Source organism: Taeniopygia guttata, chromosome 10, assembly GCF_048771995.1.
Source record: "Taeniopygia guttata chromosome 10, bTaeGut7.mat, whole genome shotgun sequence".
NCBI classification, from domain to species: domain Eukaryota; kingdom Metazoa; phylum Chordata; class Aves; order Passeriformes; family Estrildidae; genus Taeniopygia; species Taeniopygia guttata.
In genome coordinates, this window is record NC_133035.1 from 17,266,094 (window position 1) to 17,286,579 (window position 20,486).

Sequence of the window (20,486 nt, forward strand, 5' to 3'; positions counted from 1 at the left end):
ATGCAGGTGCTGTGGGGCTTTCCAGCCATGAGCTAACTAGGTTGAAAAAAGAACCTTCCTCTCCAAATACAAGGTAAAACACGTGGGCTGGCACCAAAGACAAGGTAACGTAGTTCAGGCCTTATCAAACAAAAACACTTGCACCAGCACACAATTTAAGGCAAATGTAAACCAAAGTAGCTATATCAGGAGGAGTTCCTACATGAACTCACTTTTCTGGTGAATTGGATGCTTCTGACTCACTTTTAGTATCACAAACCCAGCCCAAGCAAGGGAAGTGTCCTTTGTTCCACAAAGGCAGCATTCACACGGTATTTATTGTCTCAGAGGCATCACAGCACAATAACCATGGAAAAACAGAACCAAACACCTCTGTGATACCACTCAAGGAGAGTCCCTCCTCAAACAAAACATCCTTAGTGCACACAGGTGAGAAGATATCAGACAAACAAGGTTAAGCATAGGAAACCAGAGCTCTTTAGGCACTTTAGCTCTTTAGCTCCAGTCAACCACTGGAACTCCAGGAGTTTCATTTCTCTGAAAATACAAGAAAAGCTTGAGTATAGGATTTTCAAAATATCTATGCAGATGTTCTCATCAGAAATTGATTGAACCTTACTGTAAAACAGTAAAATGAAAAATAAAATAACCTAAATAGATATAACTTGCTAAAAAGAGAAGAGCCAACAGTGGTTTACTTCCAGCTGCTTCCCAGACTTAAATTCAAGGTGACATTTCAGCCCATACTGTTTCACTTTTACATACTGCCCAAGACTTTGGATTTCCAACCTCACACACAGTTTTTAGACACTGCCTAGATGCACTGTGGATGATGCACGGTGCTGCAATTCTGGTGAGCAGAACAGTTCGGGTATTTAACCAGCCAGGCTCTGCTATGTTCTATTGCTTGGCAACTGCAATTCCTGTCACCATATCCACTTTCATCAGAAGAGCACTGGAATGGCAGAGCAAGCAGGAAAATTATTATTCACCCTCTGGTAGGTGCTTCTGGAGAGCCTGGGGTGCAACAGGTTACCCTGATGCATTTCTAACAAATTCCCTCATGAAAAAACAGTGGGTCCAAGAGGGTGAGACAAATAAATCCATGGCACCCTTCATTCAGCAGCACAGATTTATTCCAGATGGTAAATCAAGGCACGACCAAGATGGAGGGCTCAGTCTTCATCACTTGTTTTACCCTTTACCTCATACACACCCCTCTCCCACCTAAAGGCACAGATGAGCCTGACTGTAGCCAGCTCCCTGGCACTATTTCACTATTTGTTGTGGTCATGAAGAAGATAATGTATTAAATTAGAAGAAATTTGAGTCAGAAAAGATAGATAACATCAAGGAGAGAAAAACAACTGAGTAAAAGTTTTGCTTTGTTTTTATAGTGGATATCTACAGAGGGATGTACACAAAATGAGATTTTAACTCGGGTACACAACTTTAAAGTCATCTCTAAAATAAGCTTGTTGCATTCACCATGAAAAAATTGATCTAAACATGCTTTTCTAGGTTTAACCTGAACTGATTCTTGAAATGCACCATTTTTGGAAAGAACTCTATTTCAAAAGATCTCATCCTCTCAAAAGGCAATTTTCACCTTAGACAGGGGGGGACACAACACACTAGAAGTTTTCAGACTCAGATTTTCTTAACTGCAATACAACTTAACTGCCATGACCTAGTTGATGGCATTAAAATATCATATCCTCCCTGGAGGAACTATGGAGTGAACAACTGCTGTCAAAAGGTGGTTTAGCACCACAACACCTGGAACCTCAGCCTGTGAGCAGGTGTGTTTCTTTGACAAAGTATTAACAAATGTGCACTACTTAATATTTAAATTATTATAGAAAATATATTTCTAATTAACCAGTGATAAGAAATCTTGCCTTAGAGAACTTTGATTAAAAATTAAACAGTGAACTTTATCCACTGCAAGAGATGAAAGGAGGAACTAGACAAAGGGAAGCAAGAGGAACCACATGAACCCTGCAATACACTCCTAAATATATAAACCTAAGTGATATATTCTTTAGTTTCATTGCATTCAGAAACCTTTTTATCATGATAACAATTCAGACACTTTAGATTCTGCAAGATAGACAAAAAAATATTAGCTGATCTCAATAGCTGCTATCTCTCAAACAGAGGGACCAGCCAAAAAAATAATTCTGAACATCTCCTGATGAGAAGAAAACTGACACATGGGCAGAAGCTGCTTACAAGACTTTAGAATTAAGCTACATGACTGCATCAAAGCAAACCTCTCTCTGGACCCAGACTACATTCAAAAAAGTTTTTGTGAGACTGTTTCCTTCGGACACAAGGAAGGTTTCTCTCCAAGCTCTGAAATCCCACAACTAATTATAGCACCCCACATCCTTCCCCACCATCATCAACAGCAAAACCAGCTGCCAATCTGAGAAGTAGAAGAAGAATCTAATCTCTACTGTGCCACTATAGCCACCCCAAAAAAGGCATTCTTCTGCCTGTAGCTATGATTTGCCTGCCCAAACAACATGAAGTGCCATCAGCCAGAGAGCTCCTGCCAACACAAGCTGTGCTGCCGGGGCGGGTGTTCGGTGGCACAACCGCGCCGGGTAACAGCGCCACATCCACGTCCAAACACAAAGCTTTCAACCAAGCCAGAGAAAGAAAAACAGAACGTAAAAGGAGGGGGGAAAAGCACAGGTAAAAAGGATTTGGAGAAGAACACCCTTCTTTCCAGCTGCCAGCTTGAAGGTGAAGTGGTGTGGGAGCAGAGGTGATGGACAGCCCTCGGCCTCGCCTCACCCGTCTGACAGCTCCGCCGGCCTCGCTCCACTGTTGTGAAAGAAAACCACGGTATTTGTGCAAGGCTAGTTGGTTCCACGTTAAGAAAACACATCTGAGCCGACACTGCTTTGCTTTACCACATGCCAGCTTCATTCAGCTTCAGAGTCAGAAAGCAGGACTCGGGCTCCTCATTGCCTCCACAGTTAACCAGCAATTTAGGACACAGAGAAAGTCCTGAACTCAGAACCACCCCTGATCTGGGAAAGGGCCACACTGCCTTTAACAGAAAACTTCCTAGGCCACTTTAGAAAGCATGAGTGTCCTAAGAAGGAGGTCCCTAAGTGACAGGAATGACTGTGTTGGGTAACGACATAAAGACGTGAACAATGGAACAGATAAAAACAAAGAAATTCAAAGAAAGAGACCAGGAAACAATCTTTATTTTGGTGTGAACTGGTGCACACCCATGTAAGAGAGATAAGAAACAGGAATGGGGCTTCATGGAGACCGTTAATTTATTAAAATGTCACAACAAAAAGAGAATACTGTCACCAACAGACCCTGGGAGCTCCAGGCAGCTAAACCAATCCAAAGGGTGACGGTTTATCAGAAAGGAAAGGCTGGTCAAAGGAAGTAATGAAGCAGATATCTATCAAAGAACAAAAAGCAGGTCTGAGCACAGAGCCAGAAGCAAGACTGCACCAGAACTTACAAATGAAGTGTAAAACACCAGACTTGGCAATCCTGCTGCCAAGGAATTATTTACCACCCCACGATCAATATTACAATACACACAGAGACGGGTATTTTTATCTCAACCTCCATTTGACCCGGTGGGAGCTACAGACACTTTCTCACACTAATTCACATATTTCAAGGAGAGTCAAGATGGGAAAAAAGGAGTTGGAAGCATTTCAGGTTCTGTCTTATTTCAGCGCATTTTCACTGAATCATACCAAAACTATCTGAGGGAATAGTTCAGAATTGATTTGTGCTACCCAAGACCTGATCAGTAAAGCAAAATATTCAAGGATCACGGGAAGAGGTTTTGTTCATGCATTGAGCCAAATCCTGATTGTGATGTCAGTCCTTTCAAGTCTTTGCCCTTCCTTCAGTGCATCAAAAGCATCTCTTAAAATTCCTCTGAAAAGCCTGGACAAGTGCCTGAACTTCCAAGATCTATTCTCTATAGCCTTGAGCAAGAGTGATAGGAAATAAGCTTTCCTTCTCAATGGCTACTTTTAAGTTTTGAAAAAAAAAAAAAAAGGCAACCACTATTGGAAACTGTAGCTCAGAAAATAGGGAAGGAGGGGAAAGCAATGGAGGGAGGAAGAAGAGGTCTCATTTTCAGAGAATCAACTTGAAAAGTCCTTACTTCAGTGAACTGGCAAATAATGTGTTAGACATCTTGCTTCTGAAACATAACCACGCCAAAGGGAAAAGGGTTAATTATGTCCCTTATGCTCCAGAGTATTTCAACAGGCTACACATTATGTTCTTCTGAAGGGCAAGTTGTTCTTTTATTTATTGTTTAAAGCACAAACATAAACATGAAGTCTCCAACCCTAAGGTGGTGATTACTACTTTTACCTAAGCAGAAATGCAGGGCTGCAGGCTTTCTCTGCTATAAAGCTTTTCAACCTGTTCTGTTCCTCTGACATTTTCCCCCCTCACTCTTCTCTGATAGAGATCACAAAAACAACTAAGACATCTGACATACAGGAGAACATCCTGCTGATTAAGAGAAAACAAGAGCACATTACTCTTGAGAGGATACAAAGCACCACTTCCTAATGCGTTCTACTCTGTCAGCACAACAGGCTTCTTGTCATTTCAAAGGGAAACTGGTCATATTGATTTTTCCAAAACATAAGTATTAAAAAAATATTATACATTTAATTGGTCTTAACAAAGTGCTCTTATAGTGGGAACATCAACAGAGATCCTACAAGGGAAGATATAAGGTATCAAGGTGTGGCTGTAAGTATTTGGAAGATTCTCTGCAGCATTGGGAACTGCCAAGATCGCTGCTCATAAAGCTTCTTGCAGCTCCTTTAAAACTCAGTATGACTGAGAGGTGTCTTTAAAGTGTGGCAACTCTTACTCCTGAATTCACAACACCCTGAATAAACATCATACTTTGCTGAAAACCAGTGTCCTTTCCACGCCTCACCAAATTTCAACCATGCAAATCAGTGCTCCATGTTTGCTCAACTTTTTCTAGAGGAAAGGAAAGCTCTTTACACCCTCTCAGAGAAATTTATTCCTCTCGTTGTTCCCTTGCAAAAGCCAGACCAAGTGAATCAGCTCCTCTGACTGAAAACCGCACACCCAGCCTGTCAGGAAGCCGGCAGAATTTTTTTTTCCTGTTGTGTTTACAAATTCAAAATCTGAGCTGTTCTCAGACAGCAGGGTCAGCCATCTCTTTTTCTTCCATTCCCATTTTTCGTCAGCCTTCATTACGGCAGCATTGAGGAAAACTTGTACATGCTTTCCAAGGAAAAGGTATATTTCTTCTTCTCCTGGTTCTTTATTTATTTTTTAACACAGTATATCAGAGTGTACAGCCAGGACAGGTTTCAGTGGTTCAAAGACCATCTGAAAAGTTAGACAGAACACAGGTTGTTACTTCGCCTTTGACAATACCCCTTCAGAACAAGTCTTTGAAATCAGAATTTTGTGAGGGATGCAGCAGAGGAGCATCCTCCCACCTCCTCTTAGTCCTCCAGGGAACTAAACTAAGTTCTCTCTTCCTGAAGTGATAATTCAAGGCTTCTTTATAGCTTGTTTCCAGTATAACTCAGAACAGCGTACATCCTCCCTTTAATTTCTTCCAACAAATCCCCTTTCAGCAGAATTTACTCTCACATATGCAACGTGGGCAGAGTCTAGTAATGTGACTTAATAGTTCCTAACCAAAGAAAAAAAAAGATTTTGCTAACAGTAAGTTCTAGGAAGGAGAAAAAGAAATTTTAAATCTTACCTGCACCTACTACAGCGTTTCTAATTACTATCTGTCAAAAGAGCATTTCCATCACAAGAAAAGAACAAAGCTGCAGAATGACAGATAATTTGCCATCCATCAAAAGGTAATTGCAAACAACAACAACAGACACACAAAATGTTCTGTGTCCCACCCCACTGCTGCCCCTGCATCTCCCCTCTGCCATTGTGCCTCGCTGCAGAGGAGCAAGGCACAGAAAGAACTCCAGTACCGAGGAGACAAATGAAAACTTTAATCTTCAGCTTCTGTCATTAGCCACTGCAGACACCTCTTCCCCCCACCTGGCTGCGGGGTGAGCGTGTTCTGGTGTGCAGATCACCATTCCTGGGGGGTAACTCTGAGCATGTTCTGGTGTGCAGATCACCATTCCTGGGGGTAACTCAGCCAGCCCATCACACACACACACACCTGCTCTCACTGCAGACACCCCTGTCCTGACACCCAGGGCAGCGTTGAGTTACTTCAGAGAGACTCACTTCCACATTCCACCCTCAGACTCCCCTCCAAGAAGTGATCAGTCACTCTCAGCTTTCACACCTCAGTAATTTCGGAATCAACAGGAAATGGAGATCAATTGTGAATTTACTAACTCAATAGTGACTCATCATTCAACTCCCTGTAGCCTTCGAATTCATCTGTGAAGAGACGTGATAGCGAGGCCAAATTAAAAATAGCAAATCTGGCTCACTCACAATTAACACTCACTTGTCCATCAGATTTGCCCTAGATTGCGAAATTTTGGGGATTGCGACATTCTGACAGTTTTGCGTCAGATCCAAACGCACTCACAATTTGCCTTTCTCAACTCAACCAGGAAAAATAATCAATGGGAAAATTTATTATATAAATCAACTGTGCCACACCCTCTAACATCCATCCACTGCTCATTTTGAACATGTTTAAATAAGAGTTAACTCTGCCTATTGGTGCTCCCAGCTACAGACAACGAATCTTTTATTCTTCATATTATGAAAACACTCTCAAATCATTAATTTCTTTCTGCTTACACAACCTTCAAGCCAAAAAAAAAACCCACATTTGCATGAAATCGAAAGTCAATAAAAAACAATTATTTCATTTACAAAAATAGAAAATCATTTTATATAAACCACTTAAATGCATTCTTCTAAAAATAAACTTAATTACAAATCTAACATGAAATTGTAACAGCATATATTAGGGCAAATGCCTACTGTAATTTAAATAAAATAAAAATAGTAAGCATATAATTTACACTAAAAAAAAAGTTAGGACTGGTGAATTTGCTGTTCAGCGCTCTCTTGGAGCCACCCTTTGATGAAATGCTCAGAGAGCTTTTACCTTCAACAGCTACTTCTGCAGTGCCTCATTTTAGTTTACTCCAATGGTTCAGTTCAATGAGCTCTTAATCCCAAATTAAGAAGGACTCCCTGCATAGAAACCTGTGAAACAGTCAGTGGGCAAGGTCTATGAACTTTTAACTTTTGAGAAACAATGACAAACTATTTTCTCTGTTTATTTTATTTTAATCATGCCTCTCTTTCACACTTGGAGTTTTAATTAAGTCTCAAAACCCATATCTTCTGCATTTCAATTAAAATTCCATTTTCCATCCAAATAAAAAAATAACACAAATGAGAAGTAATCTACCAGAAAATACATCATTTGCCATTTTGTCACTTAAAAATGTGAAAATTAAGGATCTGAGCCAATGCATCCAAGGCATCTAATTATTTACATGAATTTGTAGAAACACATTGCTATTCACTAGCAAAAAGGTCTGTACTTTCAAAAATGGTTGTTTGTGAATCAGAGTTCTAACAGCTGTCAGTCATTACAAAAATCCAACTAAAAATATGCAAAATGAGATTAAAACTGTGTATTCAGAGCAAGCTCTTCCTGTTTGCTGTTATAAGTCACTATGAAAACCATTTACTTCATCTCAATAAAAGAAAAAGCAATACATACTAGCAGCGCCCTGAGGCCTTCATACTAAGGAAGAAACAAACTTTGAAGGGCAAATTGGACCAAAATTCACAACATTTTTACCAGAAGGTTGCAAAGGCACACGATCCCATCCCCCTGGCCTCTCACAGTTCACTTCCATGAGAACAGAGGGGAATGCACACAGCCAGGGTGTGCAGACATCCTAAATGGAGCATCCCTCCCTCTCCCTGCAGAACTCAGTAAACATGGCAAGACAATTCCATCCTCAGCCCCTTCGCTCTCCCCTTCACCCCATGACACAGGATTCACCTCCTCCCGTGTCAGCAGCTCTGGGAGAAGCTGCAAGGGCATTAAACATAAACTCGAGACACGGGGAGCAGGGGCAGACATGCTGAGCTCAGAGCAGGGTTCTGGTCCTGCAGTGAACAAGGGCTGTGGCCACACGTGCAACAAGCAGGAAACACTACGGAGCTGCACATTTCTGCTCCTGAAGGAAGAGAAATCCCATGGAAGGAACACAGCATCCCAGCACAACCCACCTCAACTCTTGTTTCACTCTGGCTGCACGTGAGAGCAGGTAATGTTCACAGCTGCCTGTGAAGACCTGGGTGTATTTTTAGTGTAATATACTATCTCCTTATCAGTCAGCTGATGCCAACACCCCCATTCTCACACTCCTGCTCAGAGTGCAGTCACTGAACGCCTGGCAAGGAGCAGCTTCCCAGTGGAAGTGCTGTCACCTGGATGACAGAGCCACACAAGCATCCCAAGTCACGTCCCTGCTGCGGCCACAAGCCTTTAACCACCCCCCAAGGACAGCACTTTCAGTATTTTACAAATGGGGAGGGAAATGCAGACACCCGGAGGAGGAATACAATTTCTTCCCAACCCTTCAATACTGGCAGCTCCTGAAGCACGAGATGTGATCACTCCCTATTTTAGCATGCATGACTACCAATGCTCACACAAATTATCTGGTTCCTTTTAAAATCCAGTATTTAAAATTACAGTATTTAACTTGAGGCTTTTCTATCCAGCTAGTGGCTGGATAAAGGTGAATGCACCAGTATCAAGATCTTGCTATGCTTTATTTGCTCTTCGTTAAAAGGCAGACCCTTGCTCTGAATTTATACTTTTCACATCAGTATTTAAGCAAAATTAAATCTGGAAAGAAAAACAAATGTGAATGCAACTATGCAGCATTATGATTCCCACATCTGATTCCCACATTCCAATTCTCTTTCCCTTCAACACTGCAATGTATTACAGACAAATTTAAAAATAAAGTCACTGATATCAACTACAAAGACACCAAGAAAATCCTCAGACAATGTTGGCTTAGCCAGTGGAATGTGTAATTCTTGCTTACATACTATCACTTTCTTTCATGAAAAATACTGGAAATATCTTTTTGCCAGGTTAACCAACTCTGACTTCAATCTTGCTGACATTTCTTAAGTAGAGCTGAATAATTCCATTCATATGCAAATGGTACAATAAGTCGTGAGTAGCAGCATTTGCAGCTCCCTCACAGAGATGAGCATTTACTCTCTCCCCAAGCCTCATCCACAGTGATGCACCCAAAATGATATCGGGCCCTAGAGGTACAGCCTCAGCAATTTACAGAAGGAATATTTTCAGCCTTGATGTTGGTTGGGTATTTTTTCACTTTGTGGGGTATTTTTAAATATTAAGGAGATGAAAGAATCGAGAACTGAGATTGCATCTGTTGCCATCACAATTTAACCACAGTCCATGTATTTATACAATGGAATCTCCAAAATAACACTGCATCTGTTAAGATGACAGTGATTTTCCATGGGCTGCGCTGTGTTGTAGCAGTTACTCTAAAGCTGTCGCTTTTGAAGTGCTGATTGCGATCCACCCCAAATTCTTTTCATAATCTTCCTCAAACGTGATGAATTATAAAGCTGTTGTTGTGTTCCTCGGTGTGGCTTGGGAACAACAAAACCCTCATACATCTCATCAGTGGGCATTTGGCACTGAAGTCTCACAGCTAATGCAACATGTTTATTTAAACAATGAACTACCCCAAGAGCTCACAGCCCGTGTACAAACAGATGTGTGTTCCATGTGTGCTCTGCTGCAGCCCAGAACCTCCAGCACACACTCCACTGCACTCCTCTGTGCCTGATTCCTGCAGGACAACAACTCCACTGACTTGGAAGGGCCTTTGTTCCTTCACTGGCCACTTCACAACCACAACCCACCTAAGAATATCTAAGCCTGAATCTTAAAAGAGACTCACACCAGAATTTCAACATTCAATATGTATGTCATGCCTGTTGTTGAGACATAGTATAAAGAAAAATATTTGTCCACGTAGTCAGCCTACTCCAGTGTGACAAAAATATAAACATTTTATTAGCAGTCACACAAAAAAAGAAACAAACAAACCTTCAGTTACTCCCAGGCAGGACCCTGGCAGGCTCAAGTCAGTCTCTAACCAAGCCAAGTTTCAAGTTTGAAATAACAAAGTTGCTTTTCTTACACCCCATTGCTACTCTTTTCTACAGGGACAACTGCAGACACCCCAGCTCCACCAAGGGCGTAGCTGCTGGGAATACCAACACTACCTAGTAACACAAAATCTCCACGTCCAAGGTGCAAAAGCAGCGGGAATAACAACAGACCCTTTGACTTTTTGCATCCTCCTGCATATACAAGCGGTCACACATCCCACTGGTCTCCAACTTCCCCCAGTCTCCCGTCTCTCAGGTCTGAGGAAGAGGAGCAAAGTGCACAGAGTAACAGTAACTCACCTGTATCTCTGAACACAAGTGGATATTCACTCATTCCTTACATCACAGGAGACACAGTGTTTGCAAGGGACCGATAAATTTACATCCACCTCACAAACTAACAACATGACAAAAGCTTCAGCCACAATGAACTGAAACATGATGGAACCTGCAGCATCACGAGCTATTTCCTCCTGCTGGGGTTCAGAACAACCAGAGAGAAACAACAGCTAATCCAGTAGTGGAAGTCAGGCTCTATCCCAATTCCAGTAAGCTCCCCCTTCTATCCAGTGGAACTCTGGACTCTTAAAAGTTTGTGTCATCACCCTGCTGAGTCTCTCCAAAGTTGGTTCTCAGCTGAAAAAAAGGTAGAACTACCTGAAAGCTTAAAAAAAACTAATCCATGCTATGTAAGTCCAGCATTTTTTTGGAGAACCAACCAAATCCCCAGTGGGACACATGGAATTTGACTAAGGAAGACAACTACACATCAAAAATCACAGAAAAGAGAAAAAAAGAAAAAAAAACTAATTTCTGGCCTGGCAGAGCACAGGGACAGGGCAAACAAGGAATTTCCATTGCCATTTCAACTCTTCACACTTCAGTCAAGTGTTACTCTGAGGTCATCTGAGCTGAGCAAACACGTGTCTGTTCCTACCGTGCAGGGCTGGTTCCTCACTCCCTGCCCAACATGAACAGAGTACACTCTTCAAACCTTTGAAGGCTACTCTCACACAGACAGACCCAAGGGGATGTGAGAAGAGCAGCAGGGAAATAAAAAGTACTACTTGTAGAAGGTCAAAATGTGGAGACAACTCTAAACTGAAGCCAATGGAAATAATAAGGAAAGCAGCCCAGCGAGATGCAGGGATAAAGCCCTTCCCTGCAAGCACAAGCCAATTCTCTTGTAAGAAGTTGGTTATAGACAGTTTCCAGGGGCAGCTGTCACCAGATCTTTCTCCAAAATGCTGTATCCCTTTGACTAAGGCTTAAGATTTGAACTACCCCTGTCTACAAGAAGACCTTCCACTTTCAGAATATCCTGCAATCATTTTTATGGCTGCTCTATCACACATCATTATGGGGGCTTTTTCCCCTATCCCATAAATTCCTTTGGGAGCTTGCTTCTCAAATATAATGAGCTGCCTGTCTACAGAATCAGGAAAATCAGCACTGAGCCAATTTATGTTTGGGGAAGTCACTTCTGCATCCAAGAGACCTGGAATTCTCTTTCCCCACCACTGACTCTCTCCAAACACAATGGCTCAGCTCAGCTCCTGCAGACTTTTACTGGAAGACTTCTCAAGCTGAGTACCACGATCCATATACAAACCAGACACTGGGTCCCACTAAGTACAAGCACCTTGCTAGAACAGCTCTTACAAACCCACAGCAATGCTAACAGAGAAGAGGAAATAAAACAAAGTGATGCCACCCTAACCTCAGCAACACACAGCAATCAGCAGACTCTTTCAACTGCTGTGCTTAAACTTTTCATCCCATAAATGCTCTCCCTGTTTCAGCAGAAATGTGTCTGTAACTAAAAACAAAGCGAGCAAAACATCACCTTGGTCCTCCCTGCAGCTTCATCTCATCTGTCTTACACAAGAAGTGCCACTACACCACAGTTTGGAGATAATGATGTACTCTCACTGGAGAATCACACACTCAGCTGCAGTTACCTACTGTATTCCAGTAGTAACAAATGGGAGAGATACTTCAAAGAGCACATTATCCCAGCTCTAATTTATGCATGCTCCCTCTTACCATCAAGCCATTTATTTTAAACCTGTCAGATATACTTGTAACATAGCATCATGAATAATTTAAAAAGTAATCTGTATAAACCAAGTTTATAAACTTAACTGCAGGTACAGTACCTTTCATTCAAGCAGACTGCTCTCTGATAAAGTACAAGGGATCTTTGACTACTTCAGCATGTATTCATTTCATGCATCCTGAACTTCAAAAAATTCTTCTTTCCTGCCTCAAATCAAACCCTCTGCTATTTGAACAGTATTGTTTAAGGAGCTCACTTAAATGAGTAGTGTAATAATTTGCAAATTGTTCATACTAAAGGAAAAAATCTACAAAGCTGCTGGAAACAGTCAGTAAAAATGACCCATCACCAATTCAACAGCAGGGGAAAACCACTCATGTAAAGTTTGTCATTAAAAACTCTTCATGTTTCCTGCATCTGCCTGATGTTGTCACTTTCTGACACTGCTCCCAGCACAGGCAGAAGGGAAGTTCAACAAAGAACTCCCAAAAAAGCCCACCTGTTAAGAGAAAGTGTTTTGATCAGTTGATGCTCACACTTCCAAGTAAACAGAGCTATCTTTACAGCATGTAATGGCACCAATAAGGGGCTGGAGATAACATTCCCTGACCGGTCACAGAGCTATTGCAGCAACTGTGCCTGGCCAGCAACACAGGCAAACAAACTCCTTCAGCCAGGGGACCTGCCCCAAACACACCTCCACTAACCAGGGATTCATCAGAGCAGGACACACACACCAAACTTATCAACTCTGGTGGTAAAGCACATACACGTGCAGTACAACCGTTTCCTGCTTTAAAAGATTTATTTGTATCACATACACATTTTTGAGTCAACAATGAAACAAAGGCTTAAAACCCAACACGGTCAGCACTTCACTGACAGCGGGAATTACTGCTCTAACTTATGATTAAAGTGACTTTGTGCTGCTGCAAAAGTGTACATTTGATATTCTACCCAATTATTTACTAGTGGATTGGTCCTCTAAAGGAATAAACTTAGTAATTTATTGGGGTGTGAGATCCATTATCCTCAGACAGGTCAAAGAAAATAGTCTCACTGAAAAATTACCTGGGAAGTCACTGAAATATACAATGTTTGTTTCTGCTCATACCATCAAGTTTACCGAAAAAGAAACAGACTAACTGGAAATGTACAGGGCTGGCTACTCCAAAAGAAATAAATAAATAAAATTCTGTTACATTAAAGATTAATTAAGGAGATGCATTCTGGCAAACCTGGGTGAGTTGTTAAGGTTTAACTCACCCTTATCACAAACAGACTAACTGGAAATGTAGGAGTCTGGATACTCCAAAATAAATAAATAAATAAAATTCTGTTGCATTAAAGCTTAGGAGTCATATGCAAATCAATCTGTAAATAAAGAAACAACAGTTTTGCTTTTCAGCACATTTTAAACAATCTCGTGCCACAACAGCAACTTCCTGAGGATATCAACACTGAGGAAGTTAATTGGTGTCTTGCAAGATATCCTAAGGGAATGGCTCATGTTTTGCATTTGCAAAGGTTAGAAAGCAAAACTTTGTGATAAGGGTGAGTTAAACCTTCACAACACAACCGGGTTTGCCAGAATGGATCTCCTTCATTAATTAATAAGTCAAACTGTTATCAAACTTAATGAGCAAAACCAACAAGTCCTATCTAAAGGAACCAGAATCTCTCTTTGAGCTTGAGGACTTGGTACAGCTGTTTGCAGGGCACAGAAATGTATGAATGAACACTGTGTGCTGCTGATCATTTGCTGGTCCTCAAAGTTTCTCTCAGACAGTTCTGGACACAAAAAAAAGACAAATATAGTACTCCGAAATCAGTCCAGATTGTACCTGTCATGACTTGGCTCACAGGGGAAAAAAAGCAGCCCAAAAAACCACACACAAGACAGGCTGGCTAACAACCACCAATGTGTCTTCATCAACTGCTGTTTGTTGAGTTCTGCTTTTGTACAATAAAAAAAAAAAAAAAAAAAGTGAAACTATTCTAAGTGGTTTTCATAAATCATAAAAACTAATCCAACTAACCTACACAAAGAAGCTGTCTATACAATTTACAGTGATAGAAAAATTATACATGTCAAATAGATCAAAATACTAAAACAGTATTTCTGCCTTTCAAACACATCACTGCATTCCCAAAGTCTTTCTGCACACAAACTCTTAAAAGCAGCACATTCCATTAGCACCAAAGCCCAGAAACCTTAAAAGCTTAGCTCTGTCAGGAAGATCCAAATTAAACTGCAACTACAAGTCTGCAACAATTTTAATTATGAGACTCCCGAGACAAATACCTAAACTGTAGGTTTTTTTTATATTTAGCATCCACAATAGTTTTCAATAATAAACTGCAGTTTACCCATTCCTATGCAGGCACTCACACACAAATAAAAAACAGCTGCTACTTGATAACATCCGAAAGCATTTCCAAATGTGAAAGCTTTACACTGAGATCCAAGTAAGAATGTATTTAATTTCATAAACCAGAGTTCCAGGAATTTTTTCAGCTTTTCAAGTACAATAATGCTCATGAAGTTCATTAACTTAACTACAGATAATTCAGATAAATATACTAACTTCTTAAAAATAATTGAATTCAGCACATTTTGTAAGTTATGAGCTTTAGAGCCATTACAGATGATGAGCTAGATAAGTTGTTTGCTGTGTGGGATCACAAAGTTAACATCCAGTGTGAGAAAAACAGGTTTCCTGCATGTGTTATTGCCTCTCCCTCTCTCTCTCTCAAAGTTCAGGACCATAAACAAACTTCTCTACAATGAAGTTTGCGGTAGCTCACAATTCACACAGATGGAATATACACAATATAATTAATCATTTAACAAAACTGCCTCTTCTACTCTCACTGAGATAATCGTTCCAGTGATCACTGGTAAAATCTACCTCAGAGTAAAAAGAAAACAAAAACTACTGGGGAAGAGAAGAGGCATTAGTTAAACATGAACTGAAATTATCCTTTAAAGCTAATAGTTTCAGCCCTGAAATGGATTTTAATTTTAAATGTTAGATGCTTTAAAAAAATTCTCCTCCAAGATCTCCTTAGTACATGCCAGTTTAGCAGAAAATTAAACAGGATTTGAAACAACTTTTCCCATAGTAACACATACTGATAGAAATTAATTATTTACAAATGAAGACAGATTAAAAAACCATCATGTGAATGCTCTTTAACATTAGATTTTGTGTGTATCTTTCAAGATGAAAACAATTTCAGCATCACTGGCATGTGCTTTAACTATACCCTAGAATTAGTTTGGAGGAAAAACACATCAGGGAAAAGCTGACACAAAAATTAACACAGTAGTTGATCATATCTGAGCAATTTCCCTATTAAACTAAATAAATCATGTCTTCTGTTGTGCTGAAGTCAATCTAATTGATCTGTCTTCTTGCTCTCGGCAGCCCTTTCCTTCCCTCACTTCTCAGAACATAAGAACTAAGTTAAATTTTCTTCACTTTACACACACAAAACCCCCCCAGTGTTTCTCCCTCAAACGTCGGTTCAACACTGAAACTTCCAACACACCCTTTTTCCACACCCATCCCTCTGCTTCCCCATGTTCAACACATTTTGCCTGATATTAGCTAAGTCCCTTCCATTTCCTAACCCTCTCCGTTTCTGACTCACACAAGCCTTTGCTCCAGTTCTGGTTTGCAAACCTGAAGTCCAACCCAACCCAATCAAGAAAAGGTCCAAGAACTGCCTGGCTCCCTCTCCCAGTGCCAGACCCAGGCACCATCACTCCCTCCCTGCACACTTCCCTCCGCTCCCCTTTCTGCTCAACTCCCTGATGCCAATTCCTCACTGGCTCTGGCATTTTCTAGTCACAACCTCAATTCCAGCAGGAATTATCCAACTCCCAGTTACCAACGTTCCCTAACCACTGGGTGTACAGGAAAATGCTGATGCAAAAGCGAGGTGTGTGTAACGCTGACACTCAGCAGGTCATGAGGGCTTTACTAAGCAACCTGGGAGAGAGATTAAGCATCAGCATGAGCTACTGTTCATTATCAGAAACACAACATCCAGCCTGGATAGACAAACAAAAGCCCTGCGCTAACATGAGCAGACCCATCAAGATATCCATCAATCTGAAGTACTATCACACCTAAAACTATTATTTTCCTTCTAAGTGTTTAACCCATTCCCTCCTAGACATTCCCTCTGTAAATACACCGAAAGCTGAAAATCAAAATCCCCATCGTACTCAAGGGAGAAAAGGAAGAAAACATTGTGTTTATGCCTCATCCTAAACCCACCCCCAGCATTAAACAGCCTCCAATAGTTGTAGCTTTATGCATCAAATGCACGGGTATAGCATCACAAACTCTAGCTTAATGAAAGGTCTTCTCATTTCCATTTTTGTGCCGTTCTAACACTATCTCAGGGAATTCTCAGCATTTTTAAAGTACTTCTTCTGAATCAAAAGCTTTCCACTGAAGTTACCTGCATTTTAAAGAGGTTTCTATCACATAACTACACACACATTTTATATAATTTAGCATTAAAGGGATGGGTCTCTCCCCTCCAGTTGTAACTCCTTTGTATTCCTATTTAGGAATGCCTTGCTTGTTTGACCAAAAATGGAAGTGCCTTTTAGCTATGACACAGTATATATGAAAAACAAATAAAAATTAAGATTAATCTTCCATCCACTATTGTGGGGAGAGAGAAGAATATGAAGAGATGTAAAACATCTGCTCTGGAGATCATTTTTCCCCCTAACAGCAAAATTCTTTCAGCAATAACTCGTGAAAACAAAGGCTATTAAACTGTAAACTACAAAGACAATCGATTAGAGGCAGTATTCAGCTAAGACAAGTTTTTCAGCATATCTTCCCGTATTTAAATGCCTGGATCTTCTTCAGAAGATATTTCATTTGGGATGTTCATTTTAGGTAAGTGGTAACCACAGAAACTTCAGGAGACTAAAACCTAAAATCCTAACATAACCTTCCTGCGTTACTTCATTGCTGGGTGAGCATTTTTATTTCAAGGTACTTTGTACCAGGTAAGACAAGAAAACAATTCTAAGTGTGTATCCTAGCAGTTTAAGAATGCATCAAATCTCCTCCTCCTCCTGTTCTGTTTCTCCACGCTACTGGATCCTTTGTAAGCCCTTCCCTGAAGAAGGGCACAGGGGTTTTGTTTTTGAACTTAAAGATTAATCTTCCTTCTTGAAAACAGCTCTAGCCAAAAAGTTCAACTCATGGAAGTAAGACTGCATTTCTCCAGCCCTAGCTGGCCCAAAAGCCTAAACTGGGCCTTAATTTGCAAGGAGTTAACAGGCATTTACTGCCTAACGAACATAATTATTACTCAACATGCATTACAGGCTCCGTCTATGTGCTTCTTGCTCACTTATCTTTTTTTGTGTACTTAGCCTCACTGCCAGTGCATCCAAAGAACTTCCCTTTCTTTTCAATCTGAAACCACTACTTTTAGAAAAGCCCTCCTGCCTCCTAAATTCCTTCCCTTTACATTTAAAATGGAGAAATTTGATCTCCTCGTTCCTTCCCTCCAACAACGCATATCTTTCTGAAAGGGAGAGGCACACAACAGCTCCAGGAGTGTATTGAAAAACACACGGCAGAAGAAATTAAAGCATCAGGATGCAGTACAGGAACATCCCTGTTTCTGCAGACGCTGAAGGAGAGGGAGCACTGGTTAAAATGGTTGGGCTCCAAGGCACATTTACCATCTCCCCGTATACAGAAATACTCCCGGAAAAAAGGGAAGGCTAATTTCATGCAAGAGATCCTCAATCCAGCGTGAGCCCGACATACCAGGAGAAAACCGATCAGCCCCGGGATTAATCCGGCGATGATTGCAGTGTAATCAATGGCAACGCAGCCCTCCCTGCCCCCTCGATTCCCCCTGCGCCCGAGAGGGGCGGGCACTGCAACACAATCACAGGTTGGAAACGCACAAAAACAAAGTCGGGGCTCTGGCAGCTCCCGAGCGAGGCGGGCGGCCGCGGGGATGGGCAGAGGATCCGCGGCGGCGGGAGCCGATCCGCGTTCTCCCGGTGCTCCCGGGAAGCGGCTCGCACGCTGCTCCAACCTCGGCGCTGGGTGTAACACGGCCGCTCGGAAAAATGCATCACCCTAAGAGCGCAGCCCGTTCCGCCATCAAACCTTTCTATTTACGCACAAACGTCAATGTGCGAATTAATTCTCTTTTTAAAATTAACGGCAGCCCGTGACCTTTAGATTGCGGGATGCCGCCGTAATTCCGCACACAGCGAGTGAAACCCCTCCTCGGCGGTAAAAGGCAAGGCGTTCATTTCCAGGAATTCCTCACTCACTACGGCAGGTTACTGCATACAGCCTCTAAATACTGACAGAGATCAAGCTCCTTCCATGAGGGGAAGGCAGCGGAGTCCTCCCCAGCCTGCGAGTGTTTACTACGCAGCTCGCAGCCCTGGCTGCGGCGCCTGAGCGCTGCCCCGCGCTCGGGGGGGACACAAAGGAGGGGCACGGCCCCCTCCGCCGGGCTCGGGGCTGCGGCGCTGCCGACCCGGGAGTACAGCCGGGCAGCCGCCTCCCGGGAAGGAAGGCGGGCATGGCAGGGAGGGAGACGCGCAGCCCCGGGTTGTTAAACGTGCTGGAGGAGCAGACGCGTAACAGGAGGAAAACACGCAGAGCCCCGCGGGCAGGGGCGAGACCCGCTCGGCGCCGCGGCGGGAAACGGCGCGAGCCCCGGGAGCGCCCCTCACAGCCACGGGCAGGGAGCCCTCACACGGGCCCCGGTACCGACAGGGACCCCTCACACGGGCCCGGTACCGACAGGGAGCCCTCACACGGGCCCCGGTACCGACAGGGACCCCTCACACGGGCCCCGGTACCGACAGGGAGCCCTCACACCCCCCACAAGGACAGGGAGCCCCTCGCACACAGCCCAGACACGCAGGGAAGCCCCTCACGCACACACGCGGCGAGGGAGCCCCTCGCACAGGGAACCCCCTCACACACACAGGGAACCCCTTCGGCAGCCCCCTGTGTGTACAGGGAGCCCCTCACACACACACCCAAACACAGGGAGCCCCTCACGCATCCACACACACGCAGGGAGCCCCCACCACCACCACCACCACCACCAGCCCACTCACACACATTCATACAGGGACCCCCCCTCACATACACGCGCAACACCCACATAAACACACACACACACGCACGTTCGCACAGGGAGCCCCCCACACACAAACACAGGGACCCCCTCACGGCCCCCCCAAACACACAGAGGCAGCCGCCGCCCTCGCCCCCTCCCCGGCAGCCCTGATTCGGGGGCCCCCTCACCGCGGGGTCCCTCGCAGCACCCCCGGGGCACGCACTGTACTCACTTTCCCCATTTGTTGGCCACAGACAAAGTGCGGCGAAAACGAGCAGGAACCCCCAGACGACGGCGAGGGACCCTCCTCCAGCGCCAGACTTCATTCCTCTTTCTTTAATTGGACAAAATCCCCCTTTCCGAAAACAAAACAAAGCAAAAAGAAGTCCAAAATTGTTCGCTTTCTTTCCTCTCCCCGTCCTCTAAAAATAACGAGCGGCGGAGGAGCAGCGGGGCAGGGTAAATAAATCCACGTTGCCTCAAGAAATGAAGGGAAGAAAAAAAAAAAAAAAAAAAAAACCACGACCCTTCGGAGCGGCAAACCGGAGGGTTATTGAGGTCCCTGGGTGTTGATCTTCCGGAGCAACCACACCAAAAATACACAGATATTCACGATGTATTAACGGCAACAACAAGGCATGGAAGCCCCGGGGCGACGCTGTCTCCGGGGCGGCGGGGCGGGCTCGGGGCGGCGGGCGGGGGGCGCCGCCGTCTCCCCTCAGCGCTGGCTGCGGTGGTACATCGTGCACAGGAGCCGCAAACACGAGGCACATCGGGGCTGGCAGTCGGCATCTTCAACCTCCATTTTCAAACACCGCACACACGCACACACACAGAGACACAAAAACTGGGAGGGCCGCGGAGGGAGGGGAAGGGGGGGGGCGCGACCCAGACAATCCTATTACAAAACAACAACAGCTCCGCCGTCCCCCCGCGCGGGGACGGGGCTGCCCCGGCGGGATCCCCGCGGCTCCGCTCCCCGCTCCGCCGGGGAGGGTGGGGGGGACACCCCACGCACAACCACCACCCACAACAACACCGCCGCCGTCACCACGAGTCCGGCTGCCTGCAGAGGCTCGAAATG

General features: G+C 43.5%; 1 protein-coding gene across 2 annotated transcripts in view; it reads right to left on the reverse strand.

The window, feature by feature from the left end:
- Window positions 1–20,038, reverse strand: part of IGF1R (insulin like growth factor 1 receptor) — a 169,683-nt gene extending 149,645 nt beyond the window's left edge. For both annotated transcript variants that reach the window (XM_030281623.4, XM_002199807.6), the window contains exon 1: window positions 19,635–20,038. In XM_030281623.4, coding sequence (XP_030137483.3) covers window positions 19,635–19,728 — 94 coding nt within the window. In that variant the 5' untranslated portion in view covers window positions 19,729–20,038. The remainder of the gene's footprint in view (window positions 1–19,634) is intronic.
- Between the last annotated feature and the right edge of the window lie 448 nt (window positions 20,039–20,486).